Raw genomic sequence first — 24,795 nt, 5'->3', positions numbered from 1 at the left:
CGTAGGTCGATCTGCCCAATATTCTTTTATTTCCTTCCAAAAAATTATGTTTATTAACATATATTATCTATATAGATTTCTCATTTTTTAAAAGTATTTTTTTAGTGTTTTTGTGCCCAGTATTCTTTTTAATGCCTGTGTTGTGGTCACCTGTAGCTGTGTAGTTGTAATATAGGGTCTAACTTATTTATATTAAATAATCAGTTACAACTATGAAAGGAGATTAGATTGTTCATTACCAAGTGGCGGTGCCTTTCCTGTACATGTGTCCTTGAACATATGATGTACCTGTGTCTCTGTGGGATGCAAGAAGGGCTGAAAGATACGCGCATTTCGAAATTATAGGAGATGATACCAGGTTCCACTCTAAAACGCAGTACCAATTTACATCGTTGGGAAACTTTTAAAAACACAAAGTTTCAGGCTACTTTTTACTTTAACTCATGAGAATCTGTGTGGGTGGGGCCCAGCATCTTTATTTTGTTTCTTTGGTGATTCTGATGCGAGAGGGCTCTAGGATGGAATGGGAGCCCCGGGACAGACCGGGACAGACCGTTTGGATGGCCCTGCTGGAATTCCTCCTGTTCTTGATCTTTTGATGGGACTGTTCCTTCTCCTCACCAAGGGGACAGGATCCTAAAGGACAGACTTCAGGGATGTTGCTTCTTTATGCTCTTACCCTGGCACAGTGTTTTGTAAGACACTGCTTGTCAATGACAAGCTTGGAAGAGTGTTTGCGGCTCATGTGACGATTCTGTTTTCTTTTAGTTCCATGGACCAAACAGAGAGAAGAATCCTAGGCCAGCCCCTGCCAGTCCCCACCACCCAGCCCAAGAAGAGAAGGACGTCAATGATGTCTTTCTTTTCCAAGGTCTGTCACAAAATATTATAAACAGAGGTTCTTCCCCGACAACCACTTGCAACAGCACCAGGTCGACGTGAGTCGCGGTGGCTCGGCTGAGGCACCTTCTGAAAAAAGCCTGATGACACCTCTGATAACACGGACAGAATGTTTATAGGATAACGAAATAAGCTGGGAGGAATTTAGCTTGCTGCAAACTTAATAATAAAAGTATAGAATGAACTGCAACGAGTACTGAGAAATAACGATGAGACCCAAATACTGATTAGGACTATGGGTCTAGTCCGCAGCCCCTCACTACCCAGGATGGTGAGGAGGTGGCTTTTTCCTGGATCTTGTCTAGATCCTGCCTTGTCTTGGTTCTACGTCAGCACATGTTGCTGTGACCTGTGAGGGACAGAGCACTGGGGTCTACCTGGTCTCAGAGGCTCACAACAGAGGTAACCTAACTCTCGCTCTGCAGTGAGAGTTTAGTCCCTGAAGTAGCTTCCTGCATTAGCCGCATGGTGTTTCCCAATTTGCATTACTTACGCGTTTCTTTTCCTAATCTCAGTTGCTCAGATGTATGCATTCTGGGATGGGACATCCTTTAGGTGCCCTGAAATGTTTATAGATGTGCTGTGCTAGTTGGGTCAAATGCTATTGAGGGGTTGAGGAAGGAGAGTACTGAGAATTAACCCTTGGATTTAGCCACATCAACCTGACTGCAGAAGGTTCAAGAGATAATGGAGAGAGGAATTGGAGAAAACAAGTATGGACACATCTTTCCAGGTGCTTAGCTAAAAGGTAGAGCAGAAAAGTGGGAAGAGGGGAGGAGTAAGAAGGGTTGGGGAAATGCTTTTCTTTGAGATGGAAGCAGTCCAGCATTTCTTGTCCTGTGAAGGATCCCTGGTCTCAGCTCACATCAATGCTCTAAAGCCCCCTTTCTTTTTTTTTTTTTTTTTAAGATTTTATTTATTTATTCGACAGAGAGAGACAGCCAGCGAGAGAGGGAACACAAGCAGGGGGAGTGGGAGAGGAAGAAGCAGGCTCACAGCAGAGGAGCCCGATGTGGGGCTCAGTCCAGGACCCGGGGATCAATCCGGGACCCAGGGATCATGACCTGAGCTGAAAGCAGATGCTTAACTGACTGAGCCACCCAGGCACCCCCTTTCTTCTGAGCTCTAGTTTGGTGATCCTAGAGCACCTGTCCCCATACTTCCCCCAACCTACCTCAACACCAGCCCTATATTATTTTTCTCTATCTCTTTCCTCTTCCATCCATTTTCTTCATTATGTAGATCAAACTAACGTATTTCCAGCAAAAATCAGGTGTTTTTAGGTGGAGAAAGATGGGTTAAGTTGAGCAGGCCACACAGGACTTTCTTTAGGGGGAGGGATTGGGGTTGGGATGGGTATGACTCTGAACGCTCCCCCAATCAATACTTTTTTGACTTACTACCCAGGTCTCTTGGACACTGAGGTTCCAGAAGCAGGAGTCTCTGAAGAACGTGTTTTCCATCTTGGCAGAAAGAGCCCAGGACCCCAGTGCTAAAAAGCGTCACATGGTGATGAGAGGCCTGGGAACCATGGCCTGTGAGACCCCTGACAAGGTAGGAGGGGAAGGTGGCACCCGGCCAGCCCTCCTGGCCTGGAGTCCCCAGGACTGGGACAGGGCGCTTCATGTGCCAGTTACCTGTTGCTGTGTGACAGATCACCACAGACCCAGCATTCATCCTCTGGCAGTTTCCTTGGGTCAGGAGTTTGGGTACAGCGTAGCCAGGTCCTCTGCTCAGGATCTCACAAGGCTACCATCAAGGTATGGGGCTGACTGCATTCCTTTCTGAAGCCTGGGCTCCTCTTCTAAGCTTAAGGGGCCGTTGGAAGAACACGGCTCTTTCCACTTGTAGGACCAAGGTCCCTGCTCTCTTGCTGGCTGGACACCTCAGCTCCCTGAGGCTGTTCTCTCACAGCATGTGAGCTTTTTCCTTCAAGGCCAGCAGGAGAACCTCTACCACTCATGCCTGCTGAGATGGACTCTTATATAATGTAATGTAACCGTGGGAATGCTATCCTATCACTGTTGCCATATTCTAGAGGCTAGAAGCAAAGTCCCTATTTCCTTCCACATTTAAGAGGAGACTGTGCAAGGGCATGACTCATTTGGGGTTATTTGGGGGTCATCACACCCCAGTATTATCAGCCTTGGGAAACAGAGCTGCAGATGGGATTAACACACACCTGGACATCACCCTCTTGGGTGAATTTAATTTATTTTTTAATAATTTATGCCTGTTTAGTAAAAGGTGTTTTCCCCACCTCTGCTTTTAGCATCTGTCCACTTCAGTGACCATTTTGTCTCATCCCCAATAAAAGTATCTACTATGTCCCAGATGCCTAGACCTACCCAGCCTACCACACTCCTTGATGCGCCCTTCCTGGCCTCATCTGCTCATTGGCCAAGCTCCAGATTGCTCTTTCTGTTCTTCCTCCAGGACTGGGCTGGCTCTTGGGTCAGGTTAATGAAAGCATTTGTATTTCAGTGAGAGTTGTGGCAGTTCCTGAAGAAAGCCACGCTCTCCGCCCAAGTCCTAAGTTATTGGAAGATTAGAAGTAGGATTGCTTTTTAACTCACAGGGAGCAATTTCTGGACTGCTCATGATTTTCAAACCTTGTTAACAGGTGATAAAGTATAAGAAAATCATCCTAGACCTGCTGGTGCATGGATTATATGACCCTGTGAGTGCTGAAGTCATCCACGAGAGCGTGAAGACTCTGACCATCATCTTGGGCAAGATCCAGGGGAAAAGTCTGGGTTCTTTCTTCGTAGACATCACTCTTCAGACCAGGACTTTATTAGATGACGTAAGTGAGGACAATTCAGAAGAATTCTGGGTTATTAAAGTAGAAGTGGGATGAGACATGTGAGCCCTGGGGGCTCAGAGAACATAGTCTGTATTATTAACTTACTTATTATCATGAGAGGCTAGTATCATACATGGGGTCATGGAAGACATGTAAAGAAGGAGTTTTTGTTGTTATAGAGAAGTGAATATATACATGCCAATGATGAAGATGGTGATGGAGATGAGGGTGAAGATGATGGTAACAGTGCCAGCATGTGCTCAGTGCTCTGTTATGAACGTGACGATAGCAGTTGTTAGCATTTAGTGTGCCTGTACTGTGTGCCAGGCACGGTGCTGGGCAGTTTTCATGGGTTATCTCACAGAATCTCCTCAATAACCCTGTGAAACAGGCACTATTATTATCTTCACTTTATAAATGAGGAAACCAAGGCACAGAGAGGTTAGGTGACTTGCCCGAGATTCACAGAGCCAGTAAGCGGATATGAACCCACGCCCTCTGACTACAGGACCTGTGCTCTTCACTGCCTGGTGACAGGCAGGTTAAGTAAAAGTGCACGGACATGTTGTTTGCTCTGACACTGTGGGGACTCTGAGATACCTTCCTTTCAGGCTGACCAGTTAGCCTGCTGCAGTTACACACACACACACACACACACACACACGCATGCACACACCCTCTAACAGAGAGATAATACCTGTATAACAGGAAATAGACATTTTATTTCCTCACAAAGCACCTTGCGTGAGTTCCCCACACTGAATTTCCCGATAGACCTGTACTACACGAGAGGAAGAGAAACCTTGAAATGATGAAACTTGGAGTTCATATAGGAACGTCTGGCCCATCTGCCTCTCCTCCCACTCAGAGAGATGGAGAGACCTTTGCTCTGGAATGCAAACCAGCCATCTCTGTGGGTAGCGGGGAGAGGAAGGTCTCTACTTTGCCTCCCTGAAATGTAAACAAGTATCTCCAGGAAGATGTCTAAATCTCTCTGCAGGTGCTGTCTTAATTTCCAGGACTTATCTGCAATCACTTTTTTATACCCAGATGACGGTAATTTTTTACCAGAAAGCCCTGGTTGTATAGTAACCTGGAAATACTCATGGAGAGCTGTTTCCTGACAGTATATATCTAGGACAGCCCTCTTGACTGCCCATCTTACGCTGCGCTCTCTTGGGTGCATGCTCCCTGTCAGATGATTGTCAGGCCCTAGCAGGCCAGGCACCCCTCTTATGTGTCTCATACATCTTATAGCAGTAGGGTAGTATTGAAATGAATTACACACACGCATGCACACACATTGGTAGATCAATGAAGAAAGTGCAACACTAAAGCAATTTGTGTAAATGTCCCATATGCTAAAAAATATTTTTCAATCCTTCACGAAACGATCAGTGGTCTTTGGCCTTGCTGAGGGTCTGTGACCTCCAGTCCTAGGTGTTCCTTGCCCCTGGAGAGGCCCGGCCCAGCTCTGTTCCTTCTGGTTTGCCTGGAGATTTCATGGGACCAGGAAACACTGATATAAAATTCCTTCACCAACAGTCAGGAGGCTGGGTGCTACCTGGTTCCTTGTCACCTGACAGAGTGACTCTGACCGAGTCACTGAAATGCCCTGAGCCTTGGTGTCCTCATCAGGAAAGGGAGAAACTTGGACCAGACCTCTCACCTTGGAGAACAAGAAAGGACTGAACCCACTGAGACACACTCAGAGACAAGTCAGCCAACCATACTAAAAGCTGGGAGAGTTGGCAGGTGGTGAGGGAAGAAACGATTGTTATTTCTACTGCAGAAGGGAGAAACTCAGACCAGAAGTGAAGAGAGATGCCTTTGTAGAAACACTGGGAATAATCAACAGGAGATGGGCCAAATGAATTACAGTGCAGCCACCCCAAATTCCTTTAGATAGAGACATGGAAAGAGCTCCCAGATAAATTGTTTGGTGAAAAATCAAAGTATGTAACAGTGGGATGGTGTGATTCCGTTTGTGTAAAAATGTGAGAAAGGACTATGGAATACATATTTTATTCTTTTTCTTCTTAATTTTTTTGGAAGGATACACACAAAATTTATAACTTTGTTCATTCATGGGAGGGAAATTTAGTGGCAGGCAGAAAGGGGTAGGAAGGAGACTTACTTTTGTTAATAAAACGATTTGGTTATTTTGAATTTTGAACATACAAATGTATTCTATCTCCAAAACATTAAATAATAAATAACAGAGCTGGGAAGCTGGGATTAGCACAATGATCCCCCTGCCTAATTGTCTTGTCCTCTGGAGAAGACGGTCGTTGAAGACTCAGCCCGTCTCCTCTCTGTCCCCCACCTCAGCCAGCTAAGTGCCTTAGACTGGATCTGGTGACAAAGAATGATGACAGTGATGTTCTCTGATGCAGTGGCCTTTTGGTAAGGACCTGGGTTTTGTTGTTTTGTCCACCGGGGACCCACAGGAGAATGACAACCTGAGATATTCAGCCTTCATCTTGTTTGGGCAATTGGCAGCCTTCGCTGGGCGGAAATGGAAGACATTTTTCACCAGCCAGGTCAAGCAGACTCAAGATTCCCTCCTGATACATTTACAGGACAGAAATCCCCAGGTTGCTAAGGTAAGTCTGTGACTCTCCCACTGACCGCATGAGAGCTCTGGGCTGTTCCTAACGGGGGCTGTGGTGCTGCCCTGTTGCTTTGAGCCGCTAGACCTCCTGTTCCTGCCGGTTCCACTAGGGACACTCAACAGTGTATCCACATGAATCCTTGGAAAGATGCCTGCCCAGTGTGTCATCTCTCTCTGAGCAAGCGAGCTATTTTCTGTTTGCTCCGGCCCCACCTGCCCAATCCAACACCTGCCGACGCTAGATAAACTCAGGTTCCGGAGCGTGGGGGACAGGGAGGCACGGGTTAATGCAGTAGCCCGCAGAATGAGGACATTAATTCATGCCAGGTAGCTTCTGTCACTGTGTAGACTTCCCACCTATAGAGCTCAATCCCCTATAGAGCTTCTGTTTTATTCATAGAGAAAATATGTCCTAATAGGGTAGGATCCACGTCAGGCCTGCTTTGGAGTGGGTATTTTTCAAAACCACTGGGAGCAAGAGGTCCACCAAACCACTTGTCTTTTTTTAATTAGTGCACACAATAGGGAGACAGTGACAGAGAGAGAGGGAATTTGGGAATATAGGAATCCAGAACTACTTTTGATGGGACAATAACCAGTGGTAAAGTGATATATAAAGTGATGCTTGCCCCACCAGGCCCAACTTATAGACATGGTCATTTTAGAAGCAAAATCCTTTAAGGTTGACATCTTCAAACTTCTGGAAGTCACTTTCATATCCTTAGTGTCCTCCAGACCACAGATTGGATGCAGTGCTCTTCCTCACTTAGATTCTAGAACTCTCTAACGTTTTTGACAATAAGATGGTAATATTATTTTTCTCAGGCTTGCAAAACAACATTTCGATCCTGTTCTCCGTATCTGAGAGAAAGAAAGGAAAACAGCTTCCAGACTGAAGAAGATCAAAGGAACCCTAAACTCTGCCGGCAGCTGGTGAGTGAGAGAGGGTAGGAGAGAATTCTCCCAGAGGTCCCTGCCCTCCTGATGTCAACCCAGCAGGTGGCCAGGCACACTCGGGAGTTACTCCCCATAAGTGACTCTGGCCAATTGTGTTTCGATTGTAACTGACCCATCATGCAATGTAAGTGACAAACGCCCGGAGGACTGTGCACAAAGTCTATTGGCACTTCCAGTGTAGATCATTAGATGAACGCAGGCCGCGATCTCCGCCTCTGAGAATCTGAAGGTTGATCGTCCTCACGCTCTGTGTTTGACGGCTGTCTACTCGTTGTAGAGTCAAGGAGGTGTGTTGAACCCGTCCCTCACGTGCGCTTTTGCTGATTTCTTTCAGAGCCACTATCATCCAGAGCTCCTGCAGTTCTTCTATGCAAATAAGATTCTGTAAACACAGAGCAGCAGGGAAATTGTTCCAGTGAGCACCTTGCTGGGGGGCTGACATTCCTCCTCTTTTAACTCCTCGGATGCTTCTGCTTGCCTCTTGGGATTGTAATAGAAAACGGGATGCTGGGAAAACTATTGATGGCAATTGCATGGAATTGTATGATTCTATCCAGAGTAAATTCTAAATTGCTTTTATGTATCTCACTTCCCCCCCCCATACAAATTTGATGAGAAGGTACCCGCTTTGTTTCAAACAGTGAAAGCATATGTAGATTCAGTCTTAGTGCCCAGCTTTTTCCTTCTTAAGTTCATCTCTGTCATCTCTCTTGTGTTTTTTTATTTTATTTTTAATTTCTGAGGTTTAGGAGAATATTACCTTAAGTATTTTTTTTAATCTGCCATTGATACTTTGCAATTTGTTGTGGACACCTTTTATTGGCAAGATCTATTTAAAGTTGGCCCGGGGACCAAGAAGGGGGTTTGGAGAGTATCTTTAGCTTCTCATAACCTTCAACAGTCATTGCCTCCAAGATCATTCCAAACACCAATTAATAAAGTGGAAAAAAAAATCTGTAAAGGATGTGTTGAAAAACCTCAGGCTAATAGTAATGAATGTATAAGTAACATTTATGGAGCATGTTTATTGGACACTAATTATTTAATACTTACAACAACCCTGTGAGAAAGGTCTATTGTTATCCTCATTTTCCAGATGAGAAAACTAAGGCACAGGGAAATTAAGTAGCTTGCCCCAGATGACCTGGTTAGTAATGGAGCCGGAATTCAAGCCCGTACCATCTGACTTCTGGACCCCACATTCAATCACCATGTGATTCTGCGTCAATGTGGAATAATTGACAGATGGCTAGAAACGTGAAAAAAACAAAACAAAACAAATTTTAAAAACCCCCTCAGCTTCTGCTCTATTTAACTCAGTTAACTTCTGCTTTTATATGTACTAAGTACACATTTTTATTAATTTAATTTGTGATTTAAGTATACATTTTTACTTGTCACCTCTTGGCTAATTATGTCAATTTTTTGGTGATCAATTCTAATTCTATGAGGGGTCACGTGGCTTATTTAAAAAGTTTCAAGAAAAACCTCAGTCCCTCCCACCTTCTCTCCAACCAGTTTGCCTCCCAAGCTTCTCCTATAGAAATTCTGATATTATCACCCAACTTGGCATTCAGGCCATATAAGACGACTGCGTCCAGTTGGGGAAATGGAAAACACAAGAGGGTCATAAATGCTGCAGAGGGATCTTAATGTCGTTCTGAAAACCGGAAACTCAGTCTTCTGCTCTAGCTCCCCCAAGATAGGACTGTGTAACACAGAAGAGAGGTGTCTCCTAGGGGAGACAAGAATGTGGCAGATGGCAGAAGAGGGAGCAGGAGCCAGACACGAATGGGTTTTCTTTCTTCCTGTGTTGAAGCTGGGGTACGTGACCCAGAGGCTCTTGGGAGTGACAAAGGCTCTGGAGCAGGTGGGATGGTTCTGAGCTGAGAGCCCTCGCCCTTCCCAGATGTTGGCCAGTTTGAAACGGTTGCAAGGTCCCTTTAGAAGCTGATGCAGCTCTATTAAGTAATCAGTGAGTGGCCTGAGAAACAATTGCATTTTGCCAGCATTCAGAAAAGGTGGAGGTGGAGTGGGGCAGGCAGGTTCTGTGCCCTAGAGTAGAGACATCTATGGACTTAATGCCCCTTAGTTGAATAAAATTGTGGAAGATGCTATTGAATTGACTTGAAGATTTGTGGTAGACTCTTACTTGGGTGGCCTCCAATGAATCATGCCTCCTGGTCTTCATGCCCTTGTAGACCTCTCTTGTTGCATCTGGGCTGGCTTCGTGACCCACTTTCACCAGGAGAATGTGCAGAAAATACCACTCTGCCAATTTTAGGCTGCTCTTTAAGAGCCCTGGCAGCTTCCTTTTTTGTGCTCCAGGTGAAGCCAGCAGCCATGTAAGAAGCCAGATTACCAAAGAAGAATGTCTGAGACCGCCATTTTGGAGGGAAGACCAAGCTAACTGTGTGGAATGCCATGTGAGGAGAGCTGAAGAACCCAATTCTCAATGAAGTCTGAGGTCCAGACATGTGACCCAAGTTGGCGGTTCCAGCCAGACCCTGGCTGTGCAAGCAACGCAGCCGGCACCAGCTATCTCCATGAAGCCCATCCCAAATCGCAAAATTGTAAGCAAGTTGATCTAATGACTGTTGTTTTAAATCACTAACTTCTGGGATAGTTCGTCACTCAGCAATAAATAACCAAAAGATGGTCCTTATCATTAATTTTGTCATTTGGCCAGTTTTGTTTTGCTCTTCATAAGTCCTCTTTGAGTTTAAACTATATTTCAAGAAAGTTATCATGGAATTGCGTGGTAAGAGTGAGGGATGCCTTGCTTTGGTACCATAGGCCCTGCCTTGTTTTCCTTTTTGTATCTCGCTGTGTGTATCACAGCACCCAGCACATAGCAGATGATCAAGAAACATTTGCTGAATGACTAAATAGTTGCAAATTATAGTGGGAACAGAGTCCAAACTCGTTTGCTACTCTGGGCTCTCAGCCATGGGCTCACACTCTTCCTTTCCAGCTTTTTCTTCTGTTACTCTTTTTGCTTTAGCCAAATTTGGCTCCTCTTTCTTCTTTGAACACTTCTTGGTCTCTTAGGCTCCTTTGCCTTTGCTCAGTCTGTTCCTTTTGCTTTGAATTCCCTCCCCGCCCAGCCATGCGTACTCACAGGCACACCCACACACATATTGCACCTGTCTCTTATCCGTACTCTAAGACTCATCAGTGCCTGATGCCCTCAATCAGGAAAGAGCTCGAATCTCTGAGTTCTCTGAACATTCTAGCAGTCTCTTGCCACTCAACATGTTTTATCTCATATGAAAATTTTTACCTACATGTCTTTTTCCTCCCTGGTTCGAGTGAAGCCGCTGAAGGAAGGATCCTATCTCGTATTGCTTTGTATCTGTCATGTGATCTCCAAGGTATTCAGTAAGTGCTTAGTAAATAAATATGGACTAGGGAGAAAAAAGTCAGAAATCATCTGAAGCTACTCCTCCTTGGGAGAAGCCCATTTTGTCAAATGAGGGCCATCATTTCTTTCCTTTTAATCAATCTGCAGGTGACTTTTAGGCTTGTGTACTTAAAGTATCCCTTTCCTCATAAGATGCCTGTTAATTTGCCATTCTAAAGGTAATGCTTTGACATTTCTTACTTTTAAACACTAGATATGAACAGTTGAGTGAATTAAAGACTGAAAAAGGAACGTTCAAGTGCTACCATGCTAAGTGCTCAGGGTAGAGGCCCGCATGAAACTCGGTCCCTGCTTTCCAGTTGCCCACATGATGGGCTTTTCTTAAAGGGAAGGAAAATGGAGGGAAAGACAAAGAAGGAAGTTGAGAATCTGACAGGTAGGTAATCAGTACCGGTACTCGCTGTGAACAGAATCCAGTGGAATTCCAGTCCATAGAGTTGAGTTATAAAAAGCAAGAGCGTGTTTTACAAAGAGAGAAATAGCAGCTGTGTGGGACAGCTAGCAGATAGTGCTAGAAATAAGGCAAATATGTATTTGTGCTTTCCTGCATTTTTCAAGTTTTCTGCAATAAGCATGTATTACTTTTGCAATCATAGAACACATGCAAAAATGCTCTTTCAAATAAAAATGAAATGTTCATTGGTGTGTGGAGTGGTGTGCTTTGGAAAGCCTGGGATGGTTATTGCTCACTCTCGGTAGTATGTGTTTGCCTTTGTCCTTTTGTGACATTTTTGCTTTAGCCTATTGTTGAAAATAAAATGACTTATGGTTGATTCAGTATTTATGCTACTGAATTTACATTCTTTTCGTATGACCATAGTAGAATAAGTCTTTTGTTCCTGTATTTATTTATGTGTTAAATGCTCTTAGAAAAACCTTGAGGGGGCGCCTGGGTGGCTCAGTCGTTAAGCGTCTGCCTTCGGCTCAGGGCGTGATCCCGGCGATCTGGGATCGAGCCCCACATCAGGCTCCTCCGCTGGGAGCCTGCTTCTTCCTCTCCCACTCCCCTTGCTTGTGTTTCCCTCTCTCACTGGCTGTCTCTATCTCTGTCAAATAAATAAATAAAATCTTAAAAAAAAAAAAAAGAAAGAAAAACCTTGAGTTCTAGAGAAACTCAGTGCATCCCAGTTTACTGAAGAGAGATGGTTTGATATTACAAAGGTCCCTTTAAATGATCAAGTTAAGCAGATTCCCAAGCCTGATATATAAGATTCTTCATAATGGACACCAACTTATGATTTCCCTTGGCTCTTCCTAAATTCCTACTACCCGGAATGCTTCATCCTCCATTTGGTTGTTTCTCTCCACCATTCCTGGGCTGATTCCAAGTGTCCTTCTTTTTCAGAGGTAGAGCAGAGCAATTGGGAAGATAGGGCCTGGAACTAAGTCCTCCTCATTGTGAATCTGGCTTTGTCACCTACTGGTATAACCTTGGGTAAGGCAGCCTGCCAAGCCTCAGTTTGCTGCTCGGTGAAATGGACATAATAATCCCAACCATAGAGTTGGCATGCTACAAAGATTCAATTGTATGGCAGCGAACATTTTCATAGTGCGTGGCACATAGAAGATGCTCGGGAAATGTTAGTTCATTTTGCTCCTGACCCCCAGCCAGTTCTCCAGGTCCTGTTTCTTCTCTTCTTGATGCTGCCCAGGTCTTCAGCGAGGTCCGTTCTGGCTCTCAGTATGGGATCCGAGTGTCATCTTGATCCTCCCCAATGAATGACTGTAGTCCGAGGGTCAGCTCTGCCTCTTGTTCCTCCCTGGGTCCCCAGGACTGTAGCTTTGAGCCTTGCGCACCATGGGTGTTCAATAAGAATGACTGAATTTATGGAGTCACAAATATTGGTGCCTTGATCAAGCATGAAACTGGTACCTCGAGGTCAGCTTTAGAATGGCCCAATACATTTTAATAAGAATGAGAATCATAACTGCATGAGAATAGCAAGTTGTTCTTTCCCAGTGGGCTCCTGTAGGGGTGTTGTGAGCCTTCAGAGCAGGAGCAGGAGCTTTTCATGCTCTGAGCTGGCTTAAATGGGCTCTGTTCATTCCGTCCGCACAGCCCCAGTGGCTCCGTTAATAATTCTGTGTTGTATCTTCTGGGCGATCTCTTGTTAATAATTAACACCCCACCTCTGTTTCTGAGTGTGATTACTGTAATCATGTTCCTTTCAAGCTAATGAATTTCCTGCAGCACTTTGCAAATGTTAACTAGGTAATGGCCCAAATGTCTCCCCGCAAGAAGAAAATGTTTTTCAGAAATGTAGATCAGAGAGTCAAAATGCCGTTTCCTAAGCCATGCTGCTCAAGGCACATGCCTCTGCCTGGGCGAAAATGCGATCAGAAATCCAATGCTTTTTGACATGCTCGCTTGGACCGACTGCGCCGGCAGGTGTAGCTTCCTTGGGGAAGGAAAGAAGCCCAGTCCCAAAGGTGACGTCACGTGTGCTGGAAGGACGTGTGAGCTGGTGTCAGAAGACCTGGCTTTGTGCCAGTTGTCCTCATCAAGTCACATAACCTCTCAGAGCCTCAGGGTTTTCATCTGCAAAATGGGAGGAAGAACCTATTGCCCAAGATCCTGTGATGGTGAAATGAGACAGTGGGCGTAAACCGTACCGTGTTACTCCGTGATGAGTTGTGTGCTTACGTGCACGGTGGCCACTTCTCCGTGGAGCCGATTTATACGAGGGAACGAATGGGAAGAAGGAACTACAGGATTAACACAGACCCCGATTTAAAAGTAATAGACAACCAATATTAAAAATCTTAAAAATATAGAATCAGTGAAATTAGGTCCGATACATTCTTCTATATCTGAATGCTTCTCCAGTTAACAAGTACCCTGTCACAATGTGAAATAGGATCAGTTTACAGGTTTAACATGTATCTATTTTGTATAATTTAGTTACACCCAAACGTTTTGAAAAGCTCTGATGAGTAACATTCAAAAATTGTGGAAAACCTGGCACTCTTTCTTCAGACGACTCTAACATTGGGATCACATTTAACTCAAGGTAGTTATGACTCTGTTAGGGAAAAATGAAAATCTTGATCTGTTTGGATTTAAAACTGCCAGAGTGACAGTTTATTTACCAGCCCTTTCCAAGCCTGAGGAGAGTAAACCCAGGGATCTGAGATTTTCTGACCAGCAAGAAAATCTACACAATGTGCAGAGTCCAAGATTAAATGACCTCAAAGCAAATGAGCTCATTTTATGACTTTAGTGAGCAGATTCAATTTCATAAACAAAAACGTATGACTTAAGAGAGCAAACACAATTTACTGTATTAAACAGGGGTTACTTGTTTATAAGTGTTGCCTCTCATTAACTATCAGTAAACAAAGAAAGTATTTTATCATGAAGGTAATGGAATATGCACCGTTAAGTCTGTTTAATCTTAAAAGACCTTTGCCCTACCTGGATCTGTGTTTATACTTCAACCTAATTCTTGGTTAACCTCCTTGCTCTTACCTTTCCCAAGAAAAGGAAAGGGGCAGGCCCAGCATTTTGGATTTCACATGACTTTTGATTAAATCTGATTTAAACTTATATGTCAATAAATGAAGTCTACCTGAGAAATCAAAGCCTGGTATCTTCTGGCTTCCTCCATGTTGGCTCAGGACTCCCTCCACCTGTCTTCAAGGAAGGTCCTTCTCTTCTTAGACTAGAATGGGGAAGAGTCTGCAGGGGAGGATGGGTTATGCTCTCTCTAAGGGGCGTCCAACTCTTACCCTCTCTGCTTCTGTTTTTAGAGCTGGAGCCTTTGGTGTGGCCAGCGGCAGGCAGCACATGGCAAAGGGCTCAACTTCAGGGTTTCTTTCCCTCTCAGAGTTCTTTAGTAAGATCATTAATGGTGATCTCTCTCAACTCATGAAAGCCACAGTCAGTAGATTTTTTATTTCATGGATGGGCATAAAACAACCATTAAAAATAAACCAAAAAAATTTTTTAAAAGCCCAAACTGACAACCCCCTTGCCTCATTTCCGGCTCACTCAGCCGCTCTCCTTCTGGCCCCTCCCTGGCCCTACTGAGTGGAATACATGCAGCTTAGTGATCTGTGATATCCTGTAGGAAAACACGGTGGGCAGGGCCTCATAGGTAGTTTACTGTAAGGCAGGGGTTGGCGAGGATGGGATTCTCCTGCTGGGTATGTGTGGTGAGGTGATGGAAATTATTTCTGGCCTCAAAGCTTAACTCCTCCCTCCCCATGATGAACGTAGCCACCCCAGGGGCCCGCCAGGCACCCTTCCCTGCTCTTCTGAATACGGCCCTTTCACTTGAGGTAAGCTCTGTCGGGGAACATTAATCATTCCACTGAGCCTTCACACCTTTCTGCAGGATTATTAGCTGTAGCCCATCACCTCTTACAGCAGGTTTGAAAGCTGCCTCAAGAACTCCGAGCGCCTCCTGCTACCCTGCCCTTTCTAAAACTATCTGACGGCGTGGTGTGCCAGCCGGGGCCCAGAGTCTGCAAGGAAGGCAAGTGCGGTCAACCAGGATCACTGTCCCCTGCCCCTTGAGCCATCAGACTGTCTTTTCTTTTTTTTTTTTAGCCTTCTTTTTTTAAGATTTTATTTATTTATTCGACAGAGATAGAGACAGCCAGCGAGAGAGGGAACACAAGCANTTTAAGCCTTCTTTTTTTAAGATTTTATTTATTTATTCGACAGAGAGACAGCCAGCGAGAGAGGGAACACAAGCAGGGGGAGTGGGAGAGGAAGAAGCAGGCTCATAGCAGAGGAGCCTGATGTAGGGCTCGATCCCAGAATGCCGGGATCACGCCCTGAGCCAAAAGCAGACGCTTAACCGCTGTGCCACCCAGGTGCCCCCAGACTGTCTATTGCTTTGCTTAACTTCTCTGACACTTCAACACTGCCAAATGCCATTAATTCCAAAAACCTGTGGAGTGTGTGTGTATGTGTGTGTGTGTGCGTGTGTGCGTGCAAAGTATGTTTGGGCAACACAGAGAGAAAAACTCTTCCAAAGACATACCACTTACCAAGGAACCTGGCTTTCAAAGAGTGCTGGGAAGTTCAATGGAGCTGTATATAAACCACCTCCATCCCACCACAACAGAGAGCCCAATATAGCCAGGGTTTTTTGTTTGTTTGTTTTTTTGGGGGGGGGGTTTCTGTTTTTTCCCCCTGAGGCACTTGAGATTTGACAGCTAAACTTTGGGCTCTAGGGATAGATCCCTTCTCTGATCCATCATTACAGTCTTAAGAATTCAGGGCCCTTAAAATGTTGGGTAATCGTTCTTTCTGATGGCTGAGTAATATTCCATTGTATATATGGACCACAGCTTCTTAATCCAGTCATCTGTTGAATGGCATCTCGGCTCCTTCCACAGCTTAGCTATTGTGGACAATGCTGCTATGAACATTGGGGTGCATATGGCCCTTCTCTTCACTACGTCTGTATCTTTGGGGTAAATACCCAGTAGCGCAATGGCTGGATCATAGGCTAGCTCTATTTTTAACTTTTTAAGGGACCTCCACACTGTTTTCCAGAGTGGCTGTACCAACTTGCATTCCCACCAACAATGTAGGAGGGATCCCCTTTCTCCACATCCTCTCCAACAATTGTTGTTTCTTGCCTTNTCCTCCCTTGTCAATTTTTGCCATTCTAACTGGCGTAAGGTGGTATCTCAGTGTGGTTTTGATTTGCATCAACATGGACGGGACTGGAGGAGATCATGCTAAGTGAAATAAGTCAAGCAGAGAAAGACAATTATCATATGAGTGTCTGTTCATATCTTCTGCCCATTTTATGATTTGTTTATTTGTTTCTCGTGTATTGAGTTTGAGAAGTTCTTTGTAGATCTTGGATACCAGTCCTTTATCTGTNCATGAGAGACTGTGGACTCTGGGAAACAAACTGAGGGCTTCGGTGGGGGGGCGAATGGGATAGGCCGGTGATGGGTATTAAGGAGGGCACATATTGCATGGTGCACTGGGTGTTATACGCAAATAATGAATCATGGAACACTACATCAAAAACTAAGGGTGTACTGTATGGTGACTAACATAACATAATGAAAATTATTATTAAAAAAAAAAGAGAATTCAGGGCCCTTAGAGACCAGCCGGGTCCTTCGCATTCCTTCGATCTCTTCAAGAAGGTGTTCTCTATTGAGATCCTCCCATCTTTCCCTGGGACCCGCACTTGGAAGTGCTGCCTGACAGCATCCGCTTCCCCACCAGCCTGGCGTAATGGCTGCTCTGGGATGTTCCCGGGAGGAGAGGTGCCCTGTGTGGGGTTATGGCTAACGGACATGTCAGCAGGCAGCCTCAGCGGAACGGGGAGGAAGGCACATGTGAAGCACGCCTCACTTCTCTGTATAGCTCTACAACACTCCTTCTTCCTTCCTTCTCCTCACAGTCCTGCTCACCAGGGGCCCTCGGTCCTGTGTGTAAGTACGCCTTGCAGCCCCTCAGCCTGCTGTCTGAGACCACGGACCCAGGCAGAGAATTTGTAGGGGTCCCCTGCTTAGCAGCAGGTGGTGGCAGCAGCCCCATATGAATTTGAATTTGCTTTTCTTGCCCTGGCCTCGACTCCTCTCTGCCATGATCAATAACTAATCATTCCATATCGTATTTTGTGAGGACCCTGTTCTCTCTGACCTCCAAGGAGTCTGAGTTGTCAGATCAACGATCCATGAGTGTGTTTGTGTGGTAGGACCCTTCCCAGGGATATTCGCATGTGTTCTGGGCCTCTGGTATGTGCTGTCCTATATAGTGGCTGCCAGTCAGACATAGGACAACTGAATACCTTAATTACGGTCCATCTGAATTAAGATGTGCTGTACATGTAAAACCTACTGGATTTCAGACACCTAGTATGAAAAAAAGAATGTAAACTGTCTCATCTCAATAATGTTTTACATTGATTTCACTTTCAATGACATTGAGTTAAATAAAAGATATTTTCCAAAATAAATCCCATTGGCTTCTTTTTACCATCTCTTAGTATGGCTTCTAGGAAATAGACAATGATCTATATGGTTTGCCTCTGTGGCTCACCTTCTCTTTCTCTTGGATCGTGCTGCCCTAGTATGTGCTTTAAAGCCAGGTAGGTAGGGAGAGGTTTTGAGCCCGGGATTCCCCAGAAAGCACATTTTGGGGATGGTCACCTGCTCTTTCTAAGAGTAAGGCTTGCTCTGATGGGTATTGAGTGGGTTTGGGTTAACGCAGCAGCCTCCTGCATGATAACCTATGAGGCCCGCGAGGAGGGCGGAAGCGACAGAGGGAAGTAAGCCATTGGCAGGGGCAAAAATTCCTGAACCTGGAGGAGCCCACTGTAGTCCTGGCTCACGGTGGCCCTCCTCCGCTGGGAGCTGGGGCTGGGCCGTCATGGAGAGGTCTGAAAACTCAATTAATCTGTCCCTCTGTCTCTGGGGAAATACCACCTAAGTCATTTTGGCAGCTGGGTGGTGAAGAGTCAGGCTGGGGCATCACTGCCCTTGGCAACAGCTCTGTGACCTTGGACAAGTCACTGGGGCTCATTTTGCTGATGTCAAATCCCAGGAGGTGTTACTACAGGACCCCCTCTGGTCCCGCACCCATTATTCTCTTACCCATCACAGGTTCGACACCTTGGTGGTGTCCCCCAGAGTGACCAATCACCCCTCTGCCTGGGACTGCCTCTGACCAGTTTCCTGGGTTAGAGGACTTTCAGGACTAACCTGGGACAGTCACGGTCATCCTGCCTCCAAGGGCTGAGCTGGGACTATAAAGTAAATAGCTGCTAACTGGCGCAGTGTGGGGGAGGTGGGCAAGGGGGGCGGTGCATGGGAGGGGGTTAGTGGAGGAGTGGGGGGAATGAGACCACCACTGCTTTTGCCTTCCCTCAGCTTCCCCTGGAGCGGCAACTGCCCCTGGGAAGGGGCACAGGCGTGGGGAGAGATTGGATGGGTCAGTGTTCTGGGCAATGCATTTATTCCCACGCCTCTCTCCACCCTCAGGCAGATGCTTAGATCTGCCCGAGCCTCGAGCCTCTGAGGAGCCTACTAGAAACAGAATGTCTAAAGAGCCGAGGGTCCATTTCTGGGTTCTCTATTCTGTTCCATTGGTCGATGTGTCTGTTTTTGTGCCAGTACCATGCTGTCTTTGTGATCACAGCTTTGTAGTACAGCTCGAAATCCGGCATTGTGATGCCCCCAGCTTTGTTTTTCCTTTTCAACANTGTTTCCACAGTACCCAGGGGGCACAGCCCCCGTGCACGTCAATTCCTGCCGCTGGTACAGGCTGCATGCTGAGTTCCCAGCGTCCCGGGCAGAGTGTGATGTGGGGGAGTGCTTTCCAGAGGCTTCTCGGCGCCGCCCTGCCGCTTGGAGTCGCTCAGAGTGTTTGTTAAAACAGCACATTCTTGGAAATTCTGAATAAGTGGGTCAGAGGTGGGACCTGGGAGTCTGAGAGCATCTCAGGTGAGTCTGATGTGGTGTGAGAGCGTGCTCAGCCTGACCAAACATTAGAATCACCCGGAGTGTCTTAAAAACCCAGGTGACTGGCCTCATTGCAGACCTATGGAGTTAGACTTTCTAGGGGGAAGACCCCGGCATCAGTGTTTTTACAAAGCTCTTCTGGTGCTTTTAAAGATATAAGAAGGTGTTGATGAAGACATTATACAAACTGAAATAAACCAGAAATAAAAAGGCAAATACTGTATCATTCCACTTATGTGAGTTACCTGGAGTAGTCAATTTCATAAGGGTGGCCCGGGTCGGGGGAGGGGGGAGGGAAATGGGGAGCCAGTGTTTAATGGGGAGAGAACTTCAGTTTGGGAAGATGGAAGGTCCTGGAGATGGATGGTGGCGATGTTGCTCAACGGTGTGAATGCGCTTAACGCTGCTGAGCTGTATGCTTAAAAACGGTTAAAATGGTAAATTTCATACTATGTGCATTTTACTGCAATTTAGAAAAGGGAATATTGAGTAAAACATGACTTTCTCTTCCTTATCCCCTCATTCTCTTTCCCATAAAAATCATAGCACCAGTTTATTGAGTATCCTTCCAGCATATTCTATGCATCTATAAACACACATGAATATATATCTGTATGCATCTATATACTTCTGTTCATATGGAAACATTACACTGTACGACCCACTACGTTTTATCCAACATAAAACCTTGAAGAGATTTTCCTATTAGAACATAGTAAACAGCCTCATTACCAAAAGAAATTCATGGTGTTCTGTGGGTGGTTGTACTATGATTTATTTAACCAGTCTCCTAATGATGAACATCGAGGAGTTCCCTCCTCTTCTGTTACTACAAACTGTGTTGCAATACACATCCTTGCATCCATGTACAAGTATATTGCATTGTCATTGCATCCATGTACAAGTGTATCTATAGAATAAATACTTGGAAGTTGAATTGTTGGGTGAAAGTATCCATGCACTTAAAATTTTGACAGATATTGCCAAGTTACTCTTTGTAGAGGCTGTACCAGTTGGCACTGTGTGCAACGGACAGGGAAGTGTCTGTTTGTCCACTTGCTCATTGCCATGATGAATTATCAGACTTTCTGGTCTCTGCCAGTGTCATAGTGAAAAATGACATCTCCGTGCAGTTTTATTTTGCATTTCTCTTAGGTGTGAGACAGAGCATCTTTCTAATGGTTAATGGACACATCAAGGTGAAGTGGTCGGCTAGTAAGGGAACTGTCTTTGGTGGGCAAGGCGTTGAAGATCTCTCCAGGCACCCTGAGCAGGCAGCTCTTTATCTACATAAAGGCCAGGCCATCTCTGATCCAGGGGGGAGGGTGGACCTTCTGGTGAACCGGACAGCACCCTCTTAGGTCTTCATGGATGAGATTAGACCACCTAAGACAAAGGGACACCTTTTGCCCAATCTGATCTTTATCACCGGCCTGGGGGGAGGAACCTTCTTAGCGAGGAGTCCATCTGGCCCTGAGATGATTGTAGGACAGGGTGTTGGAGAGTTCCCTCCTCAGAGCTGAATGTTGGGGTAGAAGCCCAATGTATCGACTGCAAAGGAGGAAGCTTGGCACTATAAATTGGGAACATTACATCTTGGCAATTTCTCCAGGTTCTCCGTAGAGATCAGCAATACACATGAAAAAGGGCATAAACTTGTCTTTCAAGCAGTGAGCAGAGGAATGTGGGTGTCTGTGGGCTCATTCGGGAGAGGAGGGCAGGCTGAGACCCGGGAGTCTGCTGCACATGAGGATGGAAGGTACAAGAACACCAGTGTGGGTGTGAAGCGGGGACAGGACAGCAAGGGGAGTGCTACCTTCACCACCGCTGGTAGTTCAGCTCCCGGAACATCTCAGGACCCGGCTCTGCACACACAGCAAGGGGAGACCGCTTAGCCAGCCCCACTCCAGCCAGCGGGTGGTACTCCCCTTGGGCAGAGGGAGTAAACCAAAGCTGCTCAGTGACCAGAGGAGGGCGACAACGTCCTGCCTTTGACCCTGTAAGAGCTACTCTGCTCTGGGCAAAGAATGGTTTAGGATTTCCAGGCCAGCTGAAAGTTTTTGTTCTGCCGCTGCATGGGGGCGGGGGAGGGGGAGCAGGTATCTCTCTTCACAGCACCGGCAGGAAATGTCTTTCTTTTGTGTCTCCAGACTTTCAAGAAGAATTTGTTGAAGCCTTTTGATGTGCTTCGTGGGTAACTGTCTGTGGGTCACTCTGCCTTGTTATATGGAAACCACAGGTGCACCTCGGGACTGATGAGGTACCCCTGCCCTGTGCACCACACACCCCCCACCCCCGACCTGGACTGCTCCTGGGAAAACACCTCTGTCTGTTTTCTGGGGCTGGCTCGTTCCCCTCCCTCTGCAGAGCCCCTTTCCCTTTGTTGGTTTTTTAGTGATAATACTCATATAACATGGAACTCAGCATTGAGATCATTTTAAAGCATACAATCCAGTGGCATTCAGTACATTCACCACATTATATTATCACCACCACTACCTCCTCCCTCTCGGCCCCTGGGAACCACTAATCTATGTTCTGTCTCTATGGATTCACCTATTCTGGACATTTTCTATAAATAGAATTGTGCTATATATATATACACACACACACATATGGTCTTTTGTGTCTGGCTTCTGTTCAGCATAGTGTTTTTGTGGTTCATCAGTGTTGTAGCATCGTTATGACTTTGTGAAATTACTATCTGTTAAGCGGAGCAAAGGGTGCCCATGGTGAGCGCCAGTGTGACAGACCGCAGGAGAAACTGAAAGAGAGCAGGTGATCACTCACAGGTCCCGGAGGAAGTACACGGCAGCGTGCAGAGAAGGGGCCTCCATTAGGGTCTGTGGGTGGAGCGCTTTGGGGGTTCCTGAGCTAGGGCTGGATTGCTCAATTTAACCCCCAGCGCATGATTTTGGGAAGCCCCAGGGGGAGCTCATCTGAGAGCTACATAAGGCTCACAGGAACTGCGAGGCGGGAGAGACTGTTGATCCCAAAGGCTGTTGCGGAAGTCCGATCGAGAACTTTCACGTGCTTGTGACTCTGTGGGCTGCTATCAAGTGCACGTGCTTGCGTGAGGAGGCTAGTGTCGGTTTGAGGTCCTCGAAGGATGCCTGGCCAAACAAAATGTATGCCAAGGCCGCAATGCCATGGCGTAGTTTAGCAAAACTCTTGACAAGCATGCACGAGGACTTCATTCATTTTTATGGCTGGGTACTAGTCCATTGCATGGGGGTATCATAGTTGGTTTACCCATTCACCTGTGGATGAGTATTTAGGTTGTTTCCATTTTTTGGCCATTGTGAATAATGCTGCAATGGACGTTGGTGTTATAAGTATCTGAGACCCTGCTTTCCAGCTTTTGGATATATATCTAGGAGTGCTGTTGCCGAGTTAACCGACTAATTCTCTGTTTAGATTTTTGAGGAATTCCCAGCTATTTTCCATAGTGGCCTTACCATTTTACATTCTTACCAACAATGTATGAGAGTCCCAATGTCTCCACATCTTCATCAACATTTGTCCTTTTTTGTATTATCGGTCACTATATTATTTTATCTGTCCTAGTGGGGGTGAACTGGCGGCTGTTGTGGCCCTGATAACATTTCCCTAATGATGACTGGTGGGGAGCATTACTTCACGTGCTGGTTTCATTCATTTGTATATCGTCTTTAGAAAATTGTCTGTTCAAGTCCTTTAGCCCGTTTTTAAAATATTGGGTTGGTTGTGTTTTTGTTGTTGAATTTTAAGAGTTGTTTATATATTCTAGATAGTAGAAACTTATCTGATACGTGAGTTACACATATTTTCTCCTGTTCTATGGGTTGTCTTTTCACTTTCTTGGTAGATGCATAAAAGTTTTTAATTTTGATGATATCCAATTTACTTTTTTTCTTTTGTTGCTGTGTTTGGTGTCACATCTAAGAAACCACTGTTAAATTCAAGGTAATGAAAACATTAGCCCTTATGTTTTCTTCTAGCAGTTTTACTGTTTCAGTAATTACAGTCAGGCCTTTGATCCATTTTTTAAAAGTGTTATCTCAGGAACACTTGGGTGGCTCAGTAGGTTAAGGGCCCAACTCTTAATTTTGGCTCGGGTCAGGATCTCAGGGTTGTGAGATTGAGCCCCCATGTTGAGCGTGGAGCCTGCTTAAGATTCTCTCTCTCCTTCTTCCTCTGCCTCCCTCCCCCCGTCCTCCACTGCTTGCGCTTGTGGGCTCTCTCACTCTCTCTCGAAAAGATAAATAAATTAATTAAATAAAATAAAAGTGTTATCCCTGTGGGGTTTTTTAATTGAGGTATCATTGACATGTAAATTGTTAATTTCAGATATAATGTGATGATTCGATATTTGTACTTTTGATCCATTTTAAGTTAATGTTTATATATGGAGTGAGATAAGGGTCCAGCTTTATTCTTTTGTATGTGGATATCCAGTTGTCACAATACCATCTGTTGAAGAGACTATTCTTTCCCCCACTGAATGGTTTGGCATCCTGGTTGAAAACCAGTTGACCATCAGTGTATGGTTTCTAGACTCTTAATTCTACCCCATTCTCTTTGTTTTTAAGCCTGCCTGGACTATTTGAGAATAAGGTGCGTTTCTTCGTTTCTCCAACCCCTTGGCACTCTTCTTAGTTACTGCTCCTGATGCTTTCTTTTCATTCACCATGTGATCACCTCCAAACCTTAGCCTAAGATTCTGCAGGGTCAGTGTTTATGAAGACAATTTTCCTTCTGACCTGATCTCTCAGTTCTCAAGCCTCCTCTCTTATGGTAATCTTCCCCATCCTACCACTGCTACCTATTCCCTTGACCTTGTCCTCACCAATAACTCCACTCTCCATAATCATAGTTTCAGAAACCCCAGACTCCAGCCACTACCCCATATTTATCAGAGAATTGTAAATTAAAACAGTGAGACACCACTCCACACTTAATAGAATGGTTAAAATACCAAACACTGACAACACCAAATGCCAATGAGTCTGTTAGGCAACAGGAACTTTCTTCCTTTTTTTTTTTTTAAAGATTTTATTTATTTATTTGACAGAGATAGAGACAGCCAGCGAGAGAGGGAACACAAAGCAGGGGGAGTGGGAGAGGAAGAAGCAGGCTCATAGCAGAGGAGCCTGATGTGAGGCTCGATCCCATAACGCTGGGATCATGCCCTGAGCTGAAGGCAGACGCTTAACGACTGTGCCACCCAGGCACCCCAACAGGAACTTTTATTCATTGATGATGAAAGCGCAAAATCGTTCACCACTTTACTTTGGAAGACAGTTTGGCAGTTTCTTATAAAACTAAACATAGTCTTATCATATGACCTAGCAATCACACTCTTAAGTATTTATCCATAAAAGTTGAAAACTTATGTTTACACAAAAACATGCACACAAATGTTTATAGAAGTTTTACTCATGATCACCAAAAATTGGAAGGAACCAAGATGTCATTTATTTATTTATTTATTTATTTATTTTAAGATTTTATTTATTTATTCGACAGACAGAGACAGCCAGCGAGAGAGGGAACACAAGCAGGGGGAGTGGGAGAGGAAGAAGCAAGCTCACATTAGAGGAGCCTGATGTGGGGCTTGATCCCATAACGCCGGGATCATGCCCTGAGCCGAAGGCAGAGGCTTAACCGCTG

At 45.3% G+C, this 24,795-nt stretch overlaps 1 protein-coding gene across 5 annotated transcripts; it reads left to right on the top strand.

Moving 5' to 3' along the window:
• The first annotated feature begins 563 nt into the window (after positions 1-563).
• Positions 564-19,354, top strand: MRO (maestro). Of its 5 annotated transcripts, none has more exons than XM_034642437.1 (6): positions 564-871; positions 2,308-2,454; positions 3,524-3,706; positions 6,157-6,312; positions 7,146-7,253; positions 18,896-19,354. In XM_034642437.1, the coding sequence occupies exons 1-6, from the start codon at positions 773-775 to the stop codon at positions 19,082-19,084; spliced, it is 882 nt and encodes a 293-aa protein (XP_034498328.1). In that variant the 5' UTR covers positions 564-772; the 3' UTR covers positions 19,085-19,354. The 5 variants fall into 5 exon arrangements, 4 of the variants coding, with proteins under 4 accessions (XP_034498328.1, XP_034498329.1, XP_034498330.1 ...); XM_034642438.1 differs by lacking the exon at positions 18,896-19,354 and adding an exon at positions 7,612-11,548 and having other exon boundaries at positions 645-871; XM_034642439.1 differs by lacking the exon at positions 18,896-19,354 and adding an exon at positions 9,479-11,541 and having other exon boundaries at positions 645-871.
• Positions 19,355-24,795: the final 5,441 nt, after the last annotated feature.

The sequence above is a fragment of the Ailuropoda melanoleuca genome, chromosome 14 (assembly GCF_002007445.2).
Source record: "Ailuropoda melanoleuca isolate Jingjing chromosome 14, ASM200744v2, whole genome shotgun sequence".
Lineage (NCBI taxonomy): Eukaryota > Metazoa > Chordata > Mammalia > Carnivora > Ursidae > Ailuropoda > Ailuropoda melanoleuca.
Note: the sequence above shows the minus strand (reverse complement) of the source record. Positions and strands in the feature narration are given on the sequence as shown.